The sequence below is a fragment of the Mugil cephalus genome, chromosome 3 (genome assembly GCF_022458985.1).
Source record: "Mugil cephalus isolate CIBA_MC_2020 chromosome 3, CIBA_Mcephalus_1.1, whole genome shotgun sequence".
NCBI lineage: Eukaryota > Metazoa > Chordata > Actinopteri > Mugiliformes > Mugilidae > Mugil > Mugil cephalus.
The window spans coordinates 3940842-3963451 of NC_061772.1; the positions used below are offsets into that span (position 1 = coordinate 3940842).

The window sequence follows — 22610 nt, forward strand, 5'->3', positions numbered from 1 at the left end:
GATGAAATGATGGGGGCAGATGGATGGAAAGCGGAACAGGGGGAAGAAGTCACTGGTGGCTGCTGCATCCCCTCTCTGCATACTGAGCCCCCGCAAACAGAGCAGAGCAGAGCAGAGTGCTGCACACATCCCTGCTCCTGCTCCACTCTCACTCCCCATGTCTGCAGCTGCATGTGTGTCGGCAAGGAAGTGGATGGCAACTTATTTGCTTTAGTACCAGTTGAGGCTGCAGTGTGCCTCTGTGTAACATGTGGGGTGTTGTGCTGCATTTGAAAAATAAGTATATTCAAAGATAGACAGATAGACCGAATTCCATGCTGTGCATCCATACAACAAGATATCTGAAGGTATACATAAGAATAAAGATTCAGTTGTATCAATGTAAAAGTTAAAGCTGCATCAAAGTTTGTGCTCATAGCATTTAATACTTTGCTTCTTATTAACAACTTGCCTCAAAGGCCCAGAGCAGCAATTGATTTTTCACACCAACATCTATTGTCTGTGTTTCTCATTCTTCAGTATCAACAAGCTTCATTGTAGTAGTACAGAATCTAATAAAAACAATCAGTAAGCCATTGCTCCTCGGGGTGACTTACTCCTTCATTACCAGGTAAACAGATGCTAATTTATTTTGACAGGTCCACATACGCTGCTTCACTGCCAAAATACTCACAGTGTCCACTGATCGGAAACTGTGTACAGTTCCCAACCAATGTTTTTCCATTGTTTAAACAATACTTGTTTAGGCTTTTGTTTCAAAGTGAACATGCAGCATGTTACTCGTTGCAAAATCAGTTTGTTTCAGCAAACCGTCACGCCTCAAACAGAAGCAGCGTTCCAGCTCTGAAAAACACTTGGCACAAAGATGTGGAGATGCAGGGTTATGGCAGAGTGACTGACTTATTTGTGCACAGGGACCCAGGTTAATCCTTGACTGGGGAAGACATTTTGAAACTCTGAGTGTTAAAGTTTAAACATTCCCTCAAACGAGACACTTAAAAAATCATGAACTACCACATGAAACTTAGTAGCATTTGATTGTTTTTCATATACTTGTGTTTTTATCTTAAAAACCTTCCTTAAAGGTGAATTGAGACTGTTTAGAGCTGTGTTCCCTATCAAGCAGCTGCTCCCCAGCCAGAATGAGAATCAGAGAACTTTATTCATCCTCAAGGGGCAATTCAGTTTAGCAGCAGTTACCCAGATTTAATAATAATAATAAAGGAAACAAACAAAACAGGTCCATACCGAAGACGGTCAGTATAAGGCACAGATTCTCACAGGTACATTAGTGATGAATGATAGATAAGTGGACAATATAAGTCGATAATCAATAGATAGATAAATAAATAAATACATAATAAAGCAACAAATAACATAGAAAAGTTCACACAAAATACAACAGTATGGAGTGCATTATTTATTCCACAAACTACCATTAAACTACCAGGTTTAACAGCCTGATGGCGGAGAGAATAAACGAAGAAAAAAAAGGGCAGCATGAAGACGACGCAGAAGGAAGAGTGGTAATATATATATATATATATATATATATATATATATATATATATATATCATCAGGCAACCTTATACGCGTATAACACACTCTGCAGACTTGCATTCAAAGCACTTAACACATCACGCTGATCACCTAACCAGGCGCACTCTATAACACTAATTTATTCAAGCAAGCCTAAAATCTCGCGGTGTTACCATTCAGACATCTTGCATTTTTATGTCTGGTCTTTGGGATTGTTTTTCATTAAATCTTCAATACATATATGTAGTATATGTATAAATGTATATATACGCCGCACAGAAGCGAGCTTTTGTTTTCGTCTCTTGAATCCGCCGCTTATTTCCTCCGCGTCTACGGATGTGAGGTCGGAGGCTGGCCCGAGCCTCGCGTGTCAATCCCGCGGAGTGTGTACGGTCTCTCCCGGGGGCTCTCCAGCCGTATTGTGCGTCATCTCCATCGCCGCCGTTTTGTTATTTTTTCTCCGCCGAGGAAACATGGCAACCCCCGCTGCGGTCAACCCGTCCGGTAAGTCCACGACCGGAGTCTATCGGCGGAAACGAAACGCACCGCTTACGAACGCGGTTTCGGATAATAATAGAAAACGAATATGGGGTTTTGTTGGGTCCGGTTTCCGGAGAGGGCTGTAGCGGCGACAGGCCGCCGAAGCCTGGCTCCAGCATCCATCCCCTTCCCCCACCGAGCTGACATTCACGCCGCTGCTATTCTTCGCAGTTTTGCGGTCAACTTATTCGTCCGAATGTCGAAAGGAATGGGATGTTGGGTGCCTATTTGCTTTTGTGCCGTTTTGTTGTCGTATTTTGGCCGGGCTGCTCGCCTCGGTGAAGCTGGCCTATTTTAGCTCTCCTCGGGCGGCGATACAAAAGGTTACTTTGCATATTGCTGCCCTACATCACTGGCCTTCACAGGGAATGTGTAGCGGCGGAGACGCTTTATCAGTTTTAACAGTGAGAAAAGGGAAGCGGTTTGACAGTGTGAATTCTGTTTCTGTTTCTCTGCCCCTTGCCTGTTGATTCTGTGTTACACTGAGAGAGGTTTTAGATATGTTTGCCCCGGCGGGTGCCCCGGCTCTTATGGACTGAGCGAAATACCAAACCGACGAAAATCTGTCAGTGCAGTACGGTGTTTCCTATTTATTTATTTATTATTTATTATTTTATGTACCGGAGAACAAAACACTTAACGATCCGTAGCTTCTTTTAAATTTGGCCTCTGTAAGACTAGGTGACTCAAACTGAAATGAAATAAACTTTTCCAAACCACGTCTCTGCTTTCGAGCCAGTTCTGTCTCTTGGAGCGCAGTTAGAAATTACTGGAATCATCTCTAAAAGTTAAGATCAACTCGAAATGCGTTTGTCATACGTTTGTCTGTATGGCCGATTTACTTGAATTAAACACTACCACGTAACATAATGTCTGTGAGCCCCGACGTGCTATGTACCTTTTTATTCTTATGGAAAAAAGTGTAAAATGCTAAATGTTTAAATGGAGCCTGGCTTGAGTCACCCCAGTGGTTATGAGTGTGCGTTTGCTTAGGTGGATTTACATTAATAATGTAGTTTAACAAATATGTCAGTCTGCGGGCTAATGAATATTATTTATTTCCTAGGAGCTTGATAATTATGCAGTATATCGTTTGAACATGGCCCGAGTCACAGCCACAGCTAAGAATTCCATTAATTACAGCAAAGGTGACTGCACAAAATGTACTGTGGCATTAAAATGATGCTTCTGCAGAGGATAGAGACACCAAGCTTCTGAAATCTCCACATCAAAACAGGTCAACCATATTCTACCTCTGTGTCAATTCATTGGTGATGTAAATGGAAAGGGAATATAAATAACGTATCGGCTGCTTATTAATGCCTCAGCCGCATACAGAGTGTTGAAATGAGGTGTTGTAAGAATGAACAATGAATGGATAGAAAACTGTCAGGTAGTAGAAGAGCATGTGAGGAGACAAATCTAAATCCTTCCCAGTTCTCTTACTCAAAGGAACTAATCTCGGATCTTTTATGGGAGCATCACCGATCTCTCCATGTAATCCTTGTAATCTAGTGACCCTCATTCACATGTTTGGTCCAAGTGTTCAGTGGCCGCTACGTGCAGCTCCTCTGTCCGGTGATGACACCGAGTTAATGCCGCTACTGTTGCTGCTAAAGCCAGAAGGGGACACAATTAGCTGGCTGATCCATGATCAGGTTTACAGGTTGCTGAGGCATGGTAGCACAGCCAGGTCCATTGGTCTTAGACCAGATACTCTGGGATGAATGCTGTGTCACTACAAGATTATCTCCAGCTGGCAGCCAGCCAGATCCAATTGGTGTAAGAGCGTGTGAAAAATGACAAGTGAAATAATCCAAAGAGCGTTGCATGTTTAGAGAGGACAAAGATCATTTCAGTGCCACAAAAATGACTAAAAGTAGCAGAAAATGCCTGTGCAATTGTTGGATCAGATTACAGTCTGTAGCTTTGCTTAGTGCTGAAATGATTTTTCCATTAACAGGAAATTATTACACAAGCATACTAATATTGATTGACATTCATTCATTATTCAAGTCATTTGTAAACCAAAATGCCATTGATTCACACTATCTGTTAGGAGGGTTTTGACTCGATGGGTCAGATAAAAGAAGACATTAAACATTTTTACACTTCATGTCAGACCTTTCAGTAGTAAGAGATACCTTGACTTGAATCAACATTCAAATACTGAGAGCGTTGTCAAATGCACCGTGTACATTCTGACCACGGTACCCATCTAAGAAAACTCCACCCAGTCCTTTTGTATCTCAATCCACTGATCAGTTCAAGTGTCAAACCTGAAACTACTTGCTGGGTATTACATTTTAGTTCATTTGTTTTCAAGTGGAACTCAACCAATATCTTCTCCAGCACAAAGAAATGAATGAATAATCACATAAAAAAGATAGACATCGTTCTAAAAATATACTTCTGGGTGGTTTGGGCTCGTAGGTAGAGGAGGTCTTCCATGAAGCGGTGTCCTTGAGCCAGACACTGAGTGTTTGTATGAATGAATGTCCGTGAGTGAATCGGTCGCTGCGTCATTGTGACTGTCAAGCACTTAAAGTATCAATAAGTAGAAAAGAACTATAAAAATACATTTGCCATGTATCTTTCTGCAAATGTTTAAACTTAAAAAGGAATTAAGTATGATTCATATCTGTATTTATTGTCCTTGTCAAAGGGAAATCTCCCGTGAGTCTTTTTCAATAGACTTTGCGGTTGGGTAAAAGTCACATGGAGAATAGAAATGACGCATGGCAGTGACAAGTGAGAATAGCATTGATTGAGATCAGCAATTGAAAAGGAGGAAGTTCCCCCTGGTCTCACAAAAGGCTCAACAATGCCTTCGACCCCGAGTTTTTTTTTTTAGCTGATGTCTGTCAGATGATACATGGTCTATATGATACGATACTTTGTTTATGCGGGGAGAGTGTGGTAATTGAAGCGACTACTAGTAGTATTTTAGAATAGCAAACAATTTGAGGACTAGTGTGTGATATTTATGAGGCTCTATTTACAGGAGGCTCTATTTGTATTCATAGTGACAGTTTCATTAGTGTATATTAACATGTAACTACAAAGAATTGTGTTTTCATGGATTCACCCCATGTTGCACAGCCTCATTTCTACTATAATCCACAATGGAGAAACCAGAGACAGGCTCTTGAGAGGTCTTTTCCATTTGTATTTGTGTTGACTACCACAGGTGTCCCTGCACCCTGCACACCTGGAAGTGGAGGGGCACTGAACTAGCTGAAGGCACGAATAAAACAAAAAAACTTAGGTATAAAATAATACTTGGGAAAGGGGTTCACAATACCAACGGCATAGAAAGGACACTGGTGTGTGAATTTACACCTGTGTTCAGTGGTGGGGCCGTCACAGATTTGAAGTGACAATGACACAACTACACCAGTGGGAGGCATCGATTCTGTAAACTATGCTCTAGTCTGCTGAGAAGAAAAAGAAGAAAAAGAGAGAGACCATTCAGCTTTACTTTGAGATAAAGGACATGCAGAAAGCGCTGACTTTAGACAGACCTGCTCTGGGTTCTCATGACAGTTTGGATTATTATTCCCCCACTGTGGGATGAATGATGGATTATTTTATCATATGTACATATAAATAAAATGAAATTGAAAAACAATGCATCTACAGTAACTCGAACCCCACCTTTTTCTGTGCATTGATGTAGTTTTGCGCGATGTAAATTAAATTTGAATGTCACAGTACTGTATAGAATACAGTAATAACGTCTATATTAACTAATTATCCAATACATTTTTACCCCATGGAAGCATTTTGATTTAAATTGTGAGAAAAGCAGATATACTTTTAGATGTATTATTTTGTCACAAATGCCTTTTCATTACTGCACATACAAAACTTTGTGTAGCCAGCCCACTGTCCATGAGGATCTAAGGTTCCTCTATCACTGTCATAGTCAGAGCAGCTAGGAGCATTTATTCTCAAGCCTCAGGACAAGCTGACTGTACAACCTGTTACATTTACCATTTACTGCAGTTTGTTTTGGTTCATATCTGGTGTGTAGCCAGCTTCACCAAAGGTTGTACTTGTTTAAATTCTTAAGCCAAGACGTCACTGTTGTCAACTGTGCCATGAACCTTTAATTGTTTTGTCACTGTCTAGTTAATGACACAGCCTCACAGATGTCGCATAGAGTTGGGTTTAGCTTCAGTGTTGTTCCTGGGTCTATAGGGGAAATCTTTTAAAACGCTAGAGCCAGGTACCACTTCAGTAGTCGCATGCACTCTTGTTTGTACAACAGGATGCCTGTTGAGGCTGTGAAGAGAAAAATTAGTTTTGTAGGCTCTTGGTTTCCAAATGGAAAGGCCACACAGATTGTCAGGTACAGCTGCCTCTCCTCCAGATTACGCTAGTTTGGAGCTGGATATTACTCATACCCACTTCATGAATGACTGATGAAAGCCTGCTCCTTAAAAGTCCCTTCAGATCAACTGTGTGTGTGTGCGCGTGTTTCTCTGGAAGCAAAGACGTAGGAGGGGAATGCACACTGTATCAAATATTAACTATGTTATTTGGTGCACTGGGGCATACCTGAGGGTTTGTTTGGCCTATCCATTGCATCTGGCTGAATGACTGAGTGAGTGAATGGAGCGGAATGATGGAGGGGCAAACAGTAAGGCAAACACAAAGGGCTAGTGGATAAGCCCCGAGAAAAATAATGCAGTGGGAGATTAAGAGAGGTAAATATGAGGCAAAGATTGAAGCTGAATTGGCATGCACTATAATCCTATAATGACACACTGCCCAGGGCTGTTGAACACAACAGCCAGTGTATTTACTGACATCATTAATGTCAATAAATATACAGACTTATTAAGAAACTGTGCACAGAAAAATATGGATGGATTTCCAAAACATGGAGTACTGGGTATCCAGGTTGCTGGACAGTATAGATTATAGTTGAGTTGGTATATAATATACAAGTGTGTGTTGATTGACTGATTTACACAAATAGATAGACACAAATAGATTATGTTAGTTTTGAAGCTGTATGCGTGCACTCATGTATTTTCTCGAGCTCACAACAAGTGCTCCACTCTCGGTAGTCTGCCTCGCTGCAGCAACAACAACCGCAACCACAACTATTATGGACCATCACTGCCATGAGGAGAATCACTTGGTGCTTCCGCCGCCTGCTGGTGCTTAGGTGGCATAGGTACTAAGGCACATTGGGAGCTGAGCCATATGCTGCCTGGCAGTCTGTGCCTGTGAGACTTAGTGAAGGGAAAAAAATAAAGCCCAGAGCTGCAGATACATTTGCAAATCTGTGGCAGGACGTGACGGGAGTGTCCGGAAAGTAAGCGCATGCAAACGGACGTTCAATTAAGAGGCCTTCCAGAGACAACTTACACTCACTTTTTTGATTGTATTTTGCAGCACATTTACCAGTGACCGTACACATTTCTGTTTGTATGCATGTTGGTGTAGAAAGTGGTTCCTTTTACACATGCACACATGTCTGTATAATAACACTGTTACGCTTACCAGAGAAATGCGCTCTTGTGCCTGAAACCTTTCTTTGAACTTCCATGTGCGCCCCAGACGGACTTTTAGACTGACGGATATTTCTACTTGGACGGAAAGCCAGTCCAGTTAAAACTCTTATTGCTACATACACTGTTCACTGGCAGCCCTGTGTGCCTTGCGTGATTGATACTGGTGCTCACGCTCAACTGCTTTGCTGTTGCGGTTGTATTTTCCAGAAATGGGAAGTGAGTTGCCAGGGACAGTTGCGATGCCAGGAGCAGTTGGGTCCGGCCAGGTGAGGATGGGAGGAACTGTGCCAGGCCGTGGAGGCAAGAGGAGATCAGGAGGGTGAGTATCTTCACTGCTGACTTGGTGTCAAATCCTATTGTCCCCCAGGGCTGATACAAGTTTGGGTTACTGGTCACATGAAGCAATACAGCAGTATGATTTTAAATAGTAGCTTTTAGATCATTATTACAGCATGTCAGTTTACTGTACATCCCCGTGATGTCGCAAAGCAACTAGAGAATACCGTACACTTGATCTCATTCACAACTAAACAGATAATGAGCATGGACCTAAAGGAGGCACACTGACAGCACTGTCATCTAGTTGTATTTAAATCTAATTTAGATCTACACTTTACAGATCCGTGGCCAACTTAAAGATGCAGTGTGTTGTCCATCATGGCCAACCAGTACTGCTGCTTTACTCTCGTCATGTGTAATCGCCAATTACATTTAATGATCAGTTTACATGAAAAACACATTAGACATATGTGATGTTTTCTTCTTTTTTAATGAATGAATGACAAAATTATTACTTGCGCAACATATGGTTTTCTAATATATTTGTTCAATCTAGTGGCTGCCAGTCTTTTCTGATGAATAAAATTATTGACATTAAAATTATTGAAATTATTGCCCTCTTCATATACTGTCATCTCATCTACTCAATGAAAAAGAAAGGAAAAATAGTTGCGTGACCCAGTTGTTTTGGTTTTTCACTTGGATAGAAAAGGGATCTGAAAATCTGTTATAAATAGAAGCACATTTGTCATGCAGGGGAATGAGGTGGAAAAGGGACAGACCGTGTTACACTTGGATTTGTGTGTTTATGTGTGTAGATGAGTTGTGTACCGTGTGAATCAAATCCTCATGGTCAGCAGGGAATGCATTTAAGCTCTGCACAGGCAACAGGCCTACATCAACACGAATAAATAATACACATGGAGAAGAACAAGCACTCTTCTTCTTGACTGTGCCATTATTTTATTTCTGTGTGTATGTTCATGTGTCTTAGCCAGGTTTTAACAGGGTCCTGAGATTAACACCTGAAGAACAGCAGTTGTCGTTCTTTGTTGCCTTCTCATACCGACACATGAACCTGCTTTAAAAGATTTTCGACTGCAACAACCGAAAACCCTTTAGATGGACAAATAAAGTTCGAAAGTTAGAACATTTAAGTCACATCTGCTTTGTGTTCACAGAGAAAAAAAAGCATGTTTATCCCAGTGGCATCCATGAAAGTTGGAGTCAGTGTTTGTTCATCATTTGTTTCAACTGGAGATGTGTAAAATGTGGTTGAGGAAAACTTTTTGATCTAAAAAACAAAAGATTGAGGATGAGTCATAGTAGCCAGTCAGTGAGTTTTTCCATCAACAAGTACCTCCTTAAAAGAAATCCAGCTTGGTGTTTTCTCTTAAACACTCCATTTCCATTTGATAGCTCTCTGTCTACACGATGGGAGCGTTCCAAGTTAGCACTGATAGACGAAGAAATATTTAGTTGGGTTCTGGGGAAGTTTTGCATTTAGAAGCAGCCGCTACGCTGTGTGCAGTGTGAGGGTGTGCCTCACTCTGCTTCCCCGATTTGTGGCATTACTCTGTTTTCTTTGGTGGCCTTCCTTCAGATAAACCATTATGCAAAATGCAGTAAAGCTGTCTCTACAATGTTGACTGACTTTGATTATTTTGCACATCCAGTGATGCTCCACTTCCCTCTTAGGCAGATTTCTGTCTAGTGTCCTCGCAATTTTGTTGTCGCATTTAAATTGTTTGTGTCCAAGATGCATGGCTTTTTATTTCTAGTTTCTAGACTTTTTGTTATTTTGACCCAGTGGTCAAGTAATACAGAGGCTTATCAGTTGTGTCTGTGATGAGGTGAAAGCATTAGGTCCGTAATGAGGAGCCATCTTGATTTATTAGTTCAGTTGTCAGCAGACACCTTTGTGAATTAGTACTGTCATGGCAGCAGAACCATATGAAGAACAACTGTCGACCACTGCTTCGAGTTGTTGCTGTAGATTTACACGTTAGAAATTACATTCAGTAATGGTAAAGTGTTGCCAGCTCTCAGTTTCCTCACATATAAACTCCTTTCCTGTTGTCGTTTTTTAGAATGGACTTTGATGATGAAGATGGAGAAGGACCCAGCAAATTTTCAAGGTGAGACTGTCGAAAGCAAACAGCATCAACTCCGTCCAAAGTGTTTTATGGCTTCGACGATCACACGCTTATTGTTTCAGGGTATCAGCAGGTACAACACATTGAAATATAAACATTAACATTGTGGTTGTATTTTTTTTCTTATTTGGAATTTTGAAGTTTGAACCCTGCAGATACCCTATTACCTACCAACACACCTCATGACCTGAGTTTTGTTTCCCCTCCATTGAATATACTGTTTTCTATTCCATTCCTATATTATTTTTAAGAGGGACTCACGTCTTCCCCTGTCACTGCATCTCAAATGTCCTGTCACATTTGATTTATCTCAACTTGTTTTCCCCTCTCTATCTTCTAATATTATATAGCGTGTAAATCTGTAGGATGTACAGTGAGTCCTTTAGCTCTGAGCTGAGCTGACAGCACAGCAGTGGATTTGTATCTGCTAAGTTGAGTGACAGTGGGGAGGAGACGCTGCTCTCTGCTGACCACACAAGGAACTGCACCCTCACTAATGGACTGTAGCATTGCATGTATGAGTCATGTGGCCAGTGACAAGCTTCATCTCTGTACTGTGAAAGGACACCTTGAGTGTTGGTTGATATATTGATTCACTTTCTGACCTCCCCGTGTTGCCGCCTTACTCACTTCAATTCCAGTGATGTCACCTTTCTGCCTACATGTCAGCAGTAAGTTTGGGAGTTAGTCTAGACAATTTGGAAGAAGCCACAACCCTGAAAATAAGCAGTAAATGAGCCAGAATAACCTAGAAAAAAGTTTTGTAGATTGTCTCCACGTGGAGAAAAACAGAATAGTTGCACCATTTACACCACCTGTTATGTCTGTGATGTTCACCATCAAACTTTGACTCACCTACAGTCATGCATTTTTATGTGATAACCTGTGCATGTGAGGAATAGAGATAGTGAAGCTTCTGCATGATGACTTTCATCTGTATGGACGTACACTGTGTTACATGCCGTGTCCTCTCTTTTTGCAGGTATGATGATGATCAGATTCCTGGTGGGGATAAGGAGAGATATGCCAGGTAGGCCTAGCTAGCTGGGGTCTCAGAGGATTTTCCATTGACTCAGGGATCAACAGCCTGTAAAATGTTCAGATTTGAACAAAGCAATTGCAACAGTGGATGCAGTGGATGTATTAGGTGAATATAGGCACAGGTGATAGATAGTCAGGCTGGTTAGTTGCTTGCTTACTAACATATGATGGGCAATTAGTTTTTTCTACAATTTTTGTAAAGTCTGTCTTTCAGACAGACAATTTGATAAATTTACCAGAAGCCGCTTGGTACCAGATGTCACATAGAGAGAGGAAGTATGTTCTTAGCACAGAAGACTACAGCTCAACTGCCCTGAGCACTGCATTAAATAAACGAGGAAGCAAAGATGATGTTGGTGTGGTGATATTTTGGCTACTTCCTCCTGGAACTAACCACAAGACAGAATCCCAACAACAAATGGACAGTTTAGACCTTTGTTTTAATGTAGGACACATGCTTGTCCTGATCCTAAGTCACAATGATAAACTTTAACCTAAGATATAAAGTCAGTGCCTGTAATAATAACATATCTTGTATCTTCCTTTCATCTGCATTATTCTTTTATGCAAATAAAAACTTTCTTTGGATCTCAAACTACTGATTTTTTTTTTTATTTTTACTAATTGTAATTTTATTTTATTCATTGATTTATTTATTTAGATATTATCCAGCATAGTGCTATCAACTAACATGCAAGAAAATGTAGTATCATGTTTCTTCTGTCTGTCAGTCTATGAAACCTGCAGTCAAACCTGCTGCATTCTGCTTGGTGGAGCTGCTAACACAAGTACAAGAGTTTCCTTTGTATCTTTTTCCCTGTGCAAATTACATTTCAGGATTCTGTTTTGCTGTTTTTTGGCACAGAAGTGCTCAAAATATTATTTTATGGGACAATATGTACTGGTATCTATAGAACTCATTGAAAGGTGTCAGTGTGTTTACTAGTCGATCTGGGTACAGGGGACTAAGTCTCAGCAATCTTGTACTGTGCTTTTAGTACTAAAATGTCTCAAACAAAGGCCTGACTGATCTGCACTGGTATAAGCTAAGTTTTCCCTAGACGTAATCCAAATTTCCAAACTACAGCAGACAAGGTTATTCAGATTATACAATCCAATAAAATGGAATGTGGAAATCGTTTTGCTAGAATTACAAATGATAGGTATTTTAAATAAGGATTGAGGAAAAAAAAATCATGGTCAGATACATCAAAGCGGTAGAATCGTTTGTTCAACCAAGGCTGGCTAGGGGTTCGTCTGTGTCCTCCAAGCGTCTAACTATATTCTTTCTGTTTTAGAGAGAACCACAGTGAGATTGAGCGACGCCGGCGCAACAAAATGACCCAGTACATCACCGAGCTGTCAGACATGGTCCCTACCTGCAGTGCTCTGGCCCGGAAACCCGACAAGCTGACCATCCTGCGTATGGCTGTGTCCCATATGAAATCTATGAGGGGGACTGGCAACACATCTACTGATGGGGCCTATAAGCCTTCCTTTCTCACCGAACAGGTACTGTCATCAGAAAGGACATGAGGTGATGCTTCTTTTTCTTGTGTACAGTTATTACACTAGTACGTCATAGCAAAAGCACCACGATAATCTATTGGTGATCTGGATTCAGTTTTGCGCTTGATTGACATTTTTTATTGCAGAACAGTAATCTATGACCAGTGTAATCCAACCTCTGCACTGCTTTTTACTACGTATATTGAGAAGAGTGGGAACAATTTGGGCATTTGGAAACCTGGAGAATACTTACCAGGAATCTAAAGAGTGCTTGTGACACAGCGAGAGACGAATCATAGCCTTACATATGGTACATTGACGGCTGAAATCATAGCAGTGTGCAACTTACACATTTTACGCTGCTTGGTTTGACCTTTAACAAGCCTGTTGTCTTTCGTTAAGGTACTTATTAGGGAACATATGTGGTACAGTGCTGCATGTTCAGACTTGTAATTATGTCGGATGCATTATAGCATGCAGCTACTGAACAAGCCATCTCTACACTTTATCACAGTGTATTTCATTTACATGCTGTATATTACATAGACACATACCCTTTTTCTTCCTATAGGAGCTGAAACACCTGATCCTGGAGGCAGCGGACGGCTTCCTGTTTGTGGTTGCTGCTGAGACGGGCCGGGTCATCTATGTGTCGGACTCTGTGACGCCGGTGCTTAACCATCCCCAGTCAGAGTGGTTTGGCAGCACTCTGTATGAGCAGGTCCACCCCGACGATGTAGACAAGCTGAGGGAACAGCTCAGCACTTCAGAAAACTCTATGACAGGTATGGAAAGCATTGTTGTTGATAACTCTCAATCAACTGAACATTTTATCCTTTTGTTCGTTTGAAAAGGAACCAAAGGATGTTATTACCAGGTGTAGATGAAATCAAGTAAAATATCCAGATGCAGACTGAATATGAGACACATTTTAATGCTAGGTGTGTATTGAAGGAGCAGATGGGCATTACCATTTAGATGAACCCAAAGAATTTACATCACTGAAGCAACCATTTGTATTTCTAACATCAAAGTGTAGTTTACTTTTTCCACCCTGCGTTTGGTAAAGCCTGGTCATCACAGACGACTAACTTAAATAACCTGCACTGTGAAAAATATTGCTATAAATGGTGCATAATCAACTGTGTATTCTCACTCATTTCAGTTGGATGGGTATAAAGCAAAACAAAAAAAGCTTCGAGAAAACCATTGTTATTCGTTATTCGATTGATTCATTTAGTTATGAAAATAATGGTGCAAGACGTCTGTCTGGAGGGCAGGTTAGATAAGGACAGACAGAAGGGACAGCACTAAACAACCCAAGACCCTGTCCTAATGGGTGCTGTCCAGCCCAAATCAGGCCTTTTTGTCCCACGTGATTCAGGTAGTTGTAGTGTGATACATACAGTATACACCAATCAGACATAACATTATGACCACCTTCCTTGACCACCTTATGGCTGTTGTGACTGTCACAAGATGGTCAGTGATATTCAGCTCTCCTTTCAGTGGTCATAATGTTAAGCCTGATCACTTTGCCTTGTGTGGACTTTCATACAGTTTTGCACAGAGAGGTTCTGAACTGCAGGTCCACTGTCAAGTTCTTTCTTTCCTAGAGACACCACGTAAAAAAAAAACACCAACTTCATTTTGTTTTTATGTCAATCTAATTCATTCTCTTCACATTTCATGAAATAACGTAAGCTGGAACTAATGTAAACTCGGGTTAAGGCAACAGCAAGTCTAGCCAGACATTACACAGCGACCTGAGCCTTCTTTCTATCAGGGTAGTTCACCTTAGTTTGATCTTCTCCTCTTTACCTTGTGTTACTTGATAATTCTAGTTTTATAAGACGTATTTTGTTGTGAGCTTCTGAGGGTGAGAGGAATAAAATTAATAAATAAATGAAATGACAATGTCTCTCTCATAGTGCTCACTAGAGGGCATCATTGTCCTGTTAAATGTCTTTCTCTTGATTTTTAGTCTGGAGGCTCCTCAGTGTCTCTGTGAAGTCTCTAAGTTCCTATTTGTGTCTGTTAGTCTGTCAGTTTGACCCCAGAGGATCTTTGAACACTAAGTACCTGGCAGTGCCATGTAACCCACATAACACAGTCATTTCTGTGTAGAGCTGTGACAGGAGGAAATATGGACATGGACACACACACACACACACACACACACACACACACAGACATGGACACACACACACACAGACACGGACACACACACAGACATGGACACACACACACAGACATGGACACACACACAGACATGGACACACACACGCACACAGACATGGACACACACACGCACACAGACATGGACACACACACACACAGACACGGACACACACACAGACATGGACACACACACACACACAGACATGGACACACACACAGACATGGACACACACACGCACACAGACATGGACACACACACGCACACAGACATGGACACACACACACACACACACATGGACACACACGCAGACATGGACACACACACACACAGACACGGACACACACACAGACATGGACACACACACACAGACATGGACACACACACAGACATGGACACACACACGCACACAGACATGGACACACACACGCACACAGACATGGACACACACACACACAGACACGGACACACACACAGACATGGACACACACACACACACACAGACATGGACACACACACAGACATGGACACACACACGCACACAGACATGGACACACACACGCACACAGACATGGACACACACACACACACACACATGGACACACACGCAGACATGGACACACACACAGACATGGACACACACACGCACACAGACATGGACACACACACACACACACACATGGACACACACGCAGACATGGACACACACACAGACATGGACACACACACAGACATGGACACACACACACACACACACACATGGACACACACACAGACATGGACACACACACAGACATGGACACACACACACACACACACACATGGACACACACACAGACATGGACAGAGCCTTTGAAGTCACTGGGTTGAGTTTCATTGACTGGAACTTAACGCAGCATGTTTTGCAGACTCCTCTCCTTCTACGGTACTCATCAGTGTTTGAACTTTGTTGTGTGCCAATGTGTGACCACATGCTTTTCAAGTTCACTGATGTGGAAAGACTGAGCAATGTCAGTCAGCCTGAAGTAGAACAAGTATTAGTATTATTAGTTATAATTATTAGTATATTCTGCACCACCGGTAGTTTCTGTCTAACGTGTCTTTTGGGATCACTTTACCATTTTATAACCTACTGTTTTTGGATGCTTTTACATGCTAAGCACTTTTTGCACATGGAAACAATTTCTTGTTTATCTTAACACTCAGTAGTTCCAATACAGTCTGCCTGTGGAGTGGCTTATGAGATGCATGTTATTGAAAGCTGGACACACTCCACCTCTGCATCCGGTTAGTGTTCAACAGAAAATGGTTCCAGCACAAATGCAGAGAGCATTAAATATGTTATTTAATGAATTAAACAAATGAGACACAACATCTTATTCACTTTTAGTTTTTGTTAGTGGGGTTGTGTTTGAACTCTGGACAGATGTAGAACTATAGAGAAGATCACAATCACAAATAGCCTTTCCCCTGTCGGGGCATGTTGTGCACCAGTGTGTTTGAAGCGCTGAGTGGCACACGGCATTGAAGTTGCTGACTGCCACCTCCTTCACATCCTTCCCTCATTCTGAGGTCAGTGATGTGTGCAATGACTGATGGTAGCATAAAATGTTTCCAAAAGTAGTAAATACCAGAGGGAAGTCAGGGCTGTAAAAACATCCATGTTCTTTTTCAGAAAACAGATGCACAGCATGGTGTCAACCAGGCAAACGACAAATAGAAGGATGAATGGATAGACTGGTGTTGATTCAAATTGTCGCTGGTACTAGAATGAGTTGGAGGCTGGTTCGGTTTCTTGTTGTTTGCAGGGAATGTGGCACAAAGTCAGCAGAACTGCACTGAAGCATGCATGTCTTGTGCAGACAGCTTGTTATAAACAACCGTGTGCTTCATCTAACAGTCGTAGTACGTTCTTCTCAGCAAATGTCTGTTTTGTTGCTTGTCCATGGTGCAGGGCTTCACTGTTAAATATGTGTTAGGTTAGATCAGGAAGAGATGCATAGTATAGTATGTGGCTCTTATGCGTGGTCACCTGCTCTAGTTGTTATAGAGAGACTGGTCTGGATTTACTTGAACTTGTAATATATGTTGTGTGAATGCTGTACAGATTGTGTTTTTGTGGAAGAGAAGAGGTAGAGGTACTGTACTTAATAAATAATAAATAATGTTTAACTAATATATTCCTTATTATAATAGTTTGCTGTTATACTTGTTATTTAATTAATTGATTTTGGATGTGCAGACTATGTAAGTTACATCAGTTATATATATAGTATCTGTTATTTGGACAAATACCTACCTACCTGCATAGTCCTGTTCCTTCAGTGACAAAGAGCAGAACAGGTACAGCAAGTGTTGGACAAATTGTTGCTGATGTAATCAGGTCTGGTTCATGTTTATCATGGGGCTCTCTCCTCTCTGTGCATCAGTACAGTTGTGTGTTCGCGTGTGAAGTTCCATTCAGGCTCATATTCACCAGATGCAAAGAATTCCTTTTCCAGCTGGAAACGATCAGTTCAGTGATGATAGAGACTAATTGTCGAGGTTAAAGTAACAAAATCAAGCTGTTGGGACTCACCTTCTTCTACTTGTTCATCCTGCACTAACTCAACCCGTGTATCAGCCCCTCAGGATTCACTGTAGCATTTTTATCTGGGTCCCTTGGCGAAATGAGGAGGTTGGACAGAATGGAAGTCGCAGGCAGCCTCAGCCTCAGTCTTCTTTTACAGTCACAACATCCATACATCAGCCTTAAGATCAAACTGTGAACTCTGTTTTAAGTTGGAGTAGCTTTCATTGATCAGTGTCAGTGAACGTGTAGGATGGGACGTATCATTTATGTTAATATTGAACAAATAGGACACTTGGGGTAAGAATCCCTACTTGTGGCAGTTAAAATTTGGCTGTGCTCTCCAGTGACAGGAACCTGCTATTATCCACAAAAAACCTGTCACATTGCCATGACGTACGCCATGAATATAGTCTCATAGAGTCATTATAAGCGCAGCTAAAAGCTTAATGACACAACCAAAAGACTGGGAGATTCTTCTTTTTTTATATTAGGCGTGATTTATTTAATTCAATTCAGTTAATTCCATTAAAAAATTCTCGTTGGCCATGGAACAGATAGATTTAGTTTCTGAAGAAGTGGTTGCATTCTACCGAAGTGAGTGACTTGAGCGCTATACTTTTGACTTGGTACCACTTTAGCAGTAAGAAATGGATTATTTGTTATACAGTTGTCTTTGTTGGTGCTATGTGTGTCCTTGTGCTGTTCTGTTATATTTTAGCTGATGTGTCTTTGTTAACAGGACGAATTCTAGACCTGAAAACAGGAACGGTGAAGAAGGAAGGACAGCAGTCCTCCATGAGGATGTGCATGGGCTCCCGGCGCTCCTTCATCTGCCGCATGAGGTTTGTGGATCTGTGTAACTGTGTGTGTGTGCGTGCGTGTGTGTGTGTGTGTGTGTGTGTGCGTGTGTGTGTGTGTGTGTGCACGTGTGTGCGCGCACAGGTTTTACCCAGGTTTTAAGTTGAGATTGTCTAATTGTTATCATACCTTGTAAACATTCCTTAAAAGTCCCAGATACTGGTGGGGTTTGCCAAAATTCTGATTATACTATCATAATGTTAGTCTTTCTACGGTTTCGCCAGTATCGTATGAATATTTTTGTCAGTGATATATTTAGATTATGATGCAATGAAATGAAAGTGATACAGCGAAGAACACTGAAAAGACATGGAGCCTGTGATATGAAGTCAACAGCACATGGGAATCAGAGGACATGCAAACGAGCTGAAATGGTGCACAGCGATTAACGGTGGGGTTGCGTGACAGGCAGGTAGCAGTGTGGAGCTCAAAATGGAAATTTTCTTTATTTCAGCTACCGCCAGTCCCAGCGAGCTGTTTCTACTTAGCTCCACATAAGCTTTACAAATGTTTAGTATGTGATGGATTATGATGTGGAGGCTATTATTACCACAGCATTTCATAATATGCTGCCGTGTGTAGGAGCATCATGGTAAGTCTGAGTTCTGAACAGAGGCTTCTTGGAGAGGTCAGATTTAGGCTTGAAGAATAGGGTTGATTATGGTACAATGATAATAGTAATATCAATATAATATAATAAAACGGCAAAGGGGGTTGATTTAACCCCATCTCATAACACCTACTTTAAATAAGTTGGTTTATTAATTCAGTTGATTTATTTGTTAGGAGAATGAGACTGCTGTAACCAACATAAACCAACACACTTGAGAGAAGACGTATTGTTCTGTTGTAAACTTTGGAACTAAAAGACTCAAGGCCGTCGTGTTCACAGCGAGCAGCATTACAACCGTTTGATTTTTTCTGAGCCAAAAACTGCATCTTAGACTTTCGTGAAGACTTTTAGACTTAGACTACATGTCACACGTAATATGATGACATGTGTTCACCAACTGGTTGGATGTATAAAGCTGGAGGGCACTGAAGGCTTAGGTGGAAAATGCACAGCACATCACTGTGTGATGTCTGGTACAAGTCGCCTCTTAAGAAGTGACAAGAAGGAGACCACAGAGTGTAAACCAGAGGCCGTCACATAGATTTCAAACTGACATATTGTCACATTGTCTTTTGGTGTATTGTTACATATATTGTTGGCTGAACATGGAGATCTTCTCCAGGATATGAAAGAAAAATATAATTTTAGCTTCTACTGGACCATGTTATGAACCTCATTTGCTAGTTACTGTTACACTAATTCAAAAATTGTCAATAGTTCACATACCTGTACATTAATTTCCCCAAATTTCTAACAGTTTTGTCTTTTTTTTCTTTATACACTACAATCCATTAAACTCACCAGACTATTATTATGTCATGCCAGCAGAACAACACTGCAGTCCTTTACTCCCCACGTGGATGTTGGGTGCACGTGGCTCTATTTCCTTTTTACTGGTCAAATCTGACCCTTTGTCAAAGTTCCACAGATACTTAAACTTGCCCATCTTTCCTGCCTTCAGGACATTAACCTCATGCCTTATATATCCCACCCCTCTCGCAGGTTCCATTGTCATAAAAAAGACTCTGAGGGTAATAACCCGCAGCACTCCCCAGAGAAATGCATACCTTAAAGGGTTCTTTTCTCTTTACATTGTCATTGCTAATAGGACGTCTGAAGTGTCCTAGCCTGGCGGCGCCTGTTCATCCAGTGTTTCCTTGAGGATTTTCCTTCCAGGAAGAAGTGGCAGTAGCTCCCATGGCGACCCGCCACTCCTCAATGAATGTAGAGGAAACACTGATCCATATGTTTGACCAGTCAAGTTAAACTTACATTTGAACCAATTATTGTACACTGGCAACACTGATGTTTCCTGTTTTCTTTGAGAAGTACCTACCCTGAAGTAAGAGCTTAGAACAGTGATCCTCACTTCCTCCACAGCCACCACACAAAAAGAGGACAGCATTCTCTAAAAGATGTTAAAACTATGAAAAAGTTCCCTCTGTCTGAAAAGTGCCTCTTGGCTGTGTAGCCTCTAGATTTACACGTTACTGTGTAATAATAGCTGAGTTTCTTTTCTTTTTGAAATGGTTCCTGCTTTTTGTTCACATCATGTGCTACAATTGATATAGTTCTGTAACACAGACTTTGCATTTAGGCAGCTGTGACTATATTCTTATACCGGGTTTTTTAATTCCACACAGCAAAAGTACTGACTCATGCTCTTTTAAAATGAGATGTTGGTGGTGCGTGGTGGTCCTATAACCTATTTCACACCACATGAACCTCGTCCCATACGACTTTCTATCCTGACGTTACAGCATTAATAGTTTTACTCACTAGAGGATATTGGATAAATGACTGATGTTTCCTTATGTCACAGATAATTAGACTTAGTCGGCTTGTCATCTCCATAGTTTATTCCTGCCCGTTGGATCTGTTTCATTTCACTCCCTTCATTCGTGTTCCATGTGAGGATGTGACACAGTTTGCCACACAGCCCTCATTACTCACCGGCAGCAAAGTACATCAAAACAGCATCGGCCGTTTCAAGGGCTTTGAAGAGGTTGTGTTCAGTTTAACAAAATAACACACCTTTATGCTGTTTTTTTTTTTTTCTGGCACTGCGGTTGTGTTAATGCAGAATCATCAGGGGCTGCTTTAGCCTTGTTTTGTCTGGATCCGTCACAAAGGCCTGAGAGATGCACAAAATCCACACTGTTTTATGTTGTTAGGAATCTGTTGAACTGACATTTCTTTTCTGTTGCTATTCAGGCTCTGCATAATTCAAGCAACATGCTCCTAAGAAAGTCTGAAAGCAAAGCAAAAACTGAAACGCAAGCCCATCTGTGCACATACATAAACATCCCTGAGAGGAGCACAGCATGATCAGCAGACTAACAGTTCAGGGAAGTCAGTATTAGATTCTAGCTGGGTTATGTAACGTTCAGCCATGAGACGTCCATAGAAAAACATTCATTGTCTACATTCCACTTGCATCAAGGAGTCATCTGGAGGCTGTGATGTGTTTCACTTTTGCAAATTGTGGTTTTTCTGCAGATCATTTTTCAGTAGATTAAATGCTGGTGCAAGCTTCAACTGTCCTAACAAGCACGTGTACACAAATAATTTCACTCAGTGAAGTTGATTTAGGGTTGAAAAAATAGTTTAAAATATTACCTCTGTCATAAATTATAAGTAGTATAAGTAGTTCCATTTTTTATTTTATTTTATTTATTTTTTTAATGAATGAAGTGTGCAGACCTGCAGAAGCCACTTGGATGAGGAGTGAAATGTCAAGAAAAGTCGCATTTTGTCTTAGTTGACTGATGGCCGGCCGCAGGTAGAAAAACACAGAATGACTCCACTATGTCATTGGAGAAAATCTTCTGTTTGTCTAAACCTCAAAGTGGTAAATATTAACAATGAAAACTATTGTCCCACTCATACACTGTGCGGAGTTTAACTTTTCCTCAGTAAATGAGCATGAATCCAAGTGAGTGATTTAGGCAACTTCAACTTCAAAGTTGAAAATTCAGTTCAGCTGTTGAAGAAATCTGGATTAGTTTTACATTGCTAGCTGAAGTCAAACTTGGGGTGGTTTGTGTGACAAGTTATATTAATATAAGGTGGATATTGTTTGTCGAGTATTTGCGCAATGTCTACCACACTACTGTCATTAATCGATACTTACCACCTTATATGTCCTACTGGGTGTAATGTTGCTGTTTTCTCTCTTGTACTCGTGTGTAGGTGCGGTAGTGCTCCTCTGGATCACATCTCCCTAAACCGTCTGTCTAACATGAGGAAGAGATACAGGTACAGAACGTTACTTACCAACTCTGTTAGTTTACAGTATGTGCTACTTTTAATAATGTTCTAAAAAGGCTTCAGTTATACATCAGTCATGCATTGACACATAATAAAGGTCTATGTCAGTAAAACTGCAGTGATTTCAAACAGGCTTAGGGCAGAGTTATAATCACAGTGCAGCAAGTTTAATTACATAAGGAGACTGAATTATCGTTACTGTGGAAAAGGGCAATTCTTTACTCTTGTGCTGTCATCTCAGGTCAGCCTTTCAAGAGAGAGAGAGAGAGAGAGAGAGAGAGAGAGAGAGAGAGAGAGAGAGAGAGAGAGAGAGAGAGAGAGAGAGAGAGAGAGAGAGAGAGAGAGAGAGAGAGAGAGAGAGATATAGAGAGAGATATAGAGATATAGAGATATAGAGATAGATATAATACATTTAACATGAGCAAACTTGAGAGTTTGTTCTGAATACAATATAAATCTGTTCCCTATTTAAACCCCTTACAACTGAAGAAGCTACTTGGATGAGTTGCGAAACATCTTCTCTCA

The 22610-nt window shown here is 41.0% G+C and overlaps 1 protein-coding gene across 2 annotated transcripts in view; it reads left to right on the forward strand.

The window, feature by feature from the left end:
* The first annotated feature begins 1655 nt into the window (after positions 1-1655).
* The window catches only part of arnt2 (aryl-hydrocarbon receptor nuclear translocator 2), a 43153-nt gene continuing 22198 nt past the window's right edge, over positions 1656-22610 (forward strand). The window contains exons 1-8 of one of the 2 annotated variants that reach the window (XM_047580272.1): positions 1656-2044; positions 7816-7927; positions 9978-10025; positions 11026-11073; positions 12383-12596; positions 13165-13378; positions 18084-18186; positions 22008-22073. In XM_047580272.1, coding sequence (XP_047436228.1) covers positions 2014-2044; positions 7816-7927; positions 9978-10025; positions 11026-11073; positions 12383-12596; positions 13165-13378; positions 18084-18186; positions 22008-22073 — 836 coding nt within the window. In that variant the 5' untranslated portion in view covers positions 1656-2013. The remainder of the gene's footprint in view (positions 2045-7815; positions 7928-9977; positions 10026-11025; positions 11074-12382; positions 12597-13164; positions 13379-18083; positions 18187-22007; positions 22074-22610) is intronic. The other variant, XM_047580273.1, reaches the window with a different exon arrangement.